Here is a 2,957-nt window from a genome sequence, read left to right on the forward strand (position 1 = left end):
TGAGCTATCATTCAAGTAAAAAAAAAATAAAAAAATGTGGTAGACCGATAGAGAGCAAGCCAACAAGGATGAATCACATAAAAGAACTAGAGACCTATTAGGTTATTTTAAAAAAAATAATTACGAAGAGATGCATGTGATATCTTAGTTGAATTTCTCATTGAAATGAGAAAGAAAACACAAAGCACCAACTTAAAAGGAAAAAAAAAAGTTATATAAACCCAACATTGTAATAGCATAAAATTTCTTTAAAAGTCATTCACTTAGCCACATGTCCAATATGACCCGAATCAAAATGAGCTGAGCCAATATCGAATTAGTCAATCACCTCGAGTCCAACATAATCCGAATCAAAATGAACTGAGCCGTAACCCAAGTCAATCACCTAATAGGCTAATTTTGCTACCCGTACGTAACAACTCCAATTGTTTTTCCAATGGTTTGCCCATAATACCCCTCCCACTATCAATAAATTACTATACAAAAAAACATACTGAAATTGCAATAATAACACACACACACGCATACTGAACCAGGTCCCACTTCATCACGTTACAGTTATTTTAAGTAGGCCCTGACCAAAATTGAAAATAACTTCCTAACTAAGGGGTAAAACGGGAAGTAAACAATTTTACTACTAGCATTGATTGGATGAGAATCCAATGAGAGAATTTACCAGGTCGAAACTGACACGTGTCCCTTGCTGTTGAACGTTACCGATTATCGATAGCGACGACGACGATGGAGCGAAGGCGAAACAAAATGTACTCGATGAATCAACAGGTATCAGGTAATTTTTAGCCGGTAACGCTAACTCATTCCCGTTAGAAAAATGAAACGACACCGTTGGTACCTCAACGCTTTTCATCGATTTCAAATCGTAACACGTGTCGAATAACGCAACGCCGTTAGTTGACGGCAGGTGTCTCATCCCTTTCACGAACTCATCACGGAGCGTGTTGTACACGTCCGTCTTCAATCTCGTCACCGCCGTACCTGAATCGACGATTACTCCGCCGTCGCCGTTGTCGGCTATTTCGAAATCTGATGGATTAACTGAAAGCATATTGCCGGCGACGCTGATTCCGGTTAAGTCTACGTAGTAGAATGTTTCCAGTTTTGAGTTTTTGATTATCGGAGCTGTGACGGCGTTCGGCGGAGTTGCGCCGCCGAACTCGAGAGTTGAGGTAGAGTCGGAGTCACGGTCGACTAAGCAGTAAGAGAAGGAAGATGCATTTATCTGTGAAGGAAATGATAAAGCGCCGCCGCCGAGACCTAATAATCCTGCTGCTCCGACGAATAAACCTTCGTTATTATGTCCACAGCCGATAGCTACATTCTCAACGGAAGACGAACCGGCAAATGTGATACTCTCCGTCACAAAATCTCCAACTGTATACGAGCCATCTCCGTAAGATACTTCGTATAAACAAGTATCATTCCTGCATTCAGAAACATCAAGCGATTTACACTGTTGCGTTTCACAAGTGAGCGGAGAGAACGTCGAAGACGAAGCAGGTTCAAAAATTGGATCAGCTTGTTGGTAACAATCAGCACAAGGAGAACATTGAACCCAGTTAACATCACTTCCTGTGTCTAACACCATATAAACTTGACTCGGCGGATGACCGATTCCGATTCGTGAGAAATACTCACCGCTTCCTTGACTTGTCCCGGAGATAATTGGTCCTTCAATTTCCTCAGCTTGAATCTCTCGAAACTCAGTTTCCATCGGTTTGAGATCCGATTTTCCAATTCCTTGTACAACCAGATCTACACGAGTTTGAAGTGATTTAGCTCGAGCTGAGTCACGTTCAAGTCGAGCTAGCATCAATGAATTGTAGTCCTTATGTGAAGTCCCACGAACTGCTACTCGAGAATGCAGTTGAAAACTCAGCAATGATGAAGAAATTTGATTTTCTTCATGTTTCAGAGAATTCAGAGACGAATCAAGTGAGAACGGATTATAGGTTTTCTGAATGGAGGAAGAAACGTCGAGGATTTTTGTTCTTGAGGCATTATCTGGAGTTGTTCGTGAAAGAACTGTGGTGAATAACAGAACAAAGAAGAAAATGGAAGTCACCATTGTTGAAGGCCTTGGAAGAAAAAAAAAAGTGTGCGACTGTGACACCGATGAAGACTGAGCTTGGATTTATATATTACAGAGTTCAAAGAGAAATATATGGTGGTAGATAGTTACTTCCTCCGTCTCAAAATAGTTGTTACAATTCACTTATCGCGAGCTTATTTTAAAATAAATACATTTTAAAATATTAATTAAAATTTAAATAGTTTGACGATTGAAAAGTATAACATAATATGTATTTGAAATGAATAGAATACATAGAAATTGTATCTTATTCTTCAATGAACAAGGGTGGCAATCTAGTGGTAAGTATTTTTTTATTTTAAATCAGAGATTTTGATTTTAAACTTTTGAATATGATATATATAAACGATATAAATTCAAAATTAATCATATGTCAATATAAATATTAGACAGAAAATAAAAATAGACTTTAAAAAGGTCACGTTGAACTTGTTGGAGGAGACAAAGAATGGACAATGAGGAGAAAACAAGCTTTGAATAGGGGGTTTTAATATTTCAATTAATGTTGTTCTTTATAAGCATAATTAATGGAGAAAACTTTTTCATTGCATGTTTAATGGTGTGTTGAATTTAAAGAAGAATCTAATGGAGTTAAATCAAAGAAATTAATGCATTGTACTTTGGAAGTTGTTACCATAGCTTGTGAACCTTTATTGACCATTAATTAGATAGTGGCTTAACCCCACTCACTAATCATCTCTTGTATTTTTTGAGTAACTTACTTAAATTATAAGACATGATTAGTGAGTGGGGTAAAATCATTTAATTAAAATTTTGAGCAACTTTCTTCTAGTTAAAAAGAAATCAAGAGTGGTGTTCTTGAGTGAATCCCTATATTTGCGGTACT

General features: G+C 37.3%; 1 protein-coding gene across 1 annotated transcript; it reads right to left on the bottom strand.

The window, feature by feature from the left end:
- Window positions 1-473: 473 nt before the first annotated feature.
- Window positions 474-2,109, bottom strand: LOC125829853 (protein ASPARTIC PROTEASE IN GUARD CELL 1). The gene has a single exon (XM_049509060.1). The coding sequence runs from the start codon at window positions 2,084-2,086 to the stop codon at window positions 638-640; it is 1,449 nt and encodes a 482-aa protein (XP_049365017.1). The 5' UTR covers window positions 2,087-2,109; the 3' UTR covers window positions 474-637.
- Window positions 2,110-2,957: the final 848 nt, after the last annotated feature.

Source organism: Solanum verrucosum, unplaced genomic scaffold, assembly GCF_900185275.1.
Source record: "Solanum verrucosum unplaced genomic scaffold, falcon-dt-bn FXZP01000008.1, whole genome shotgun sequence".
NCBI classification, from domain to species: Eukaryota; Viridiplantae; Streptophyta; class Magnoliopsida; order Solanales; family Solanaceae; genus Solanum; species Solanum verrucosum.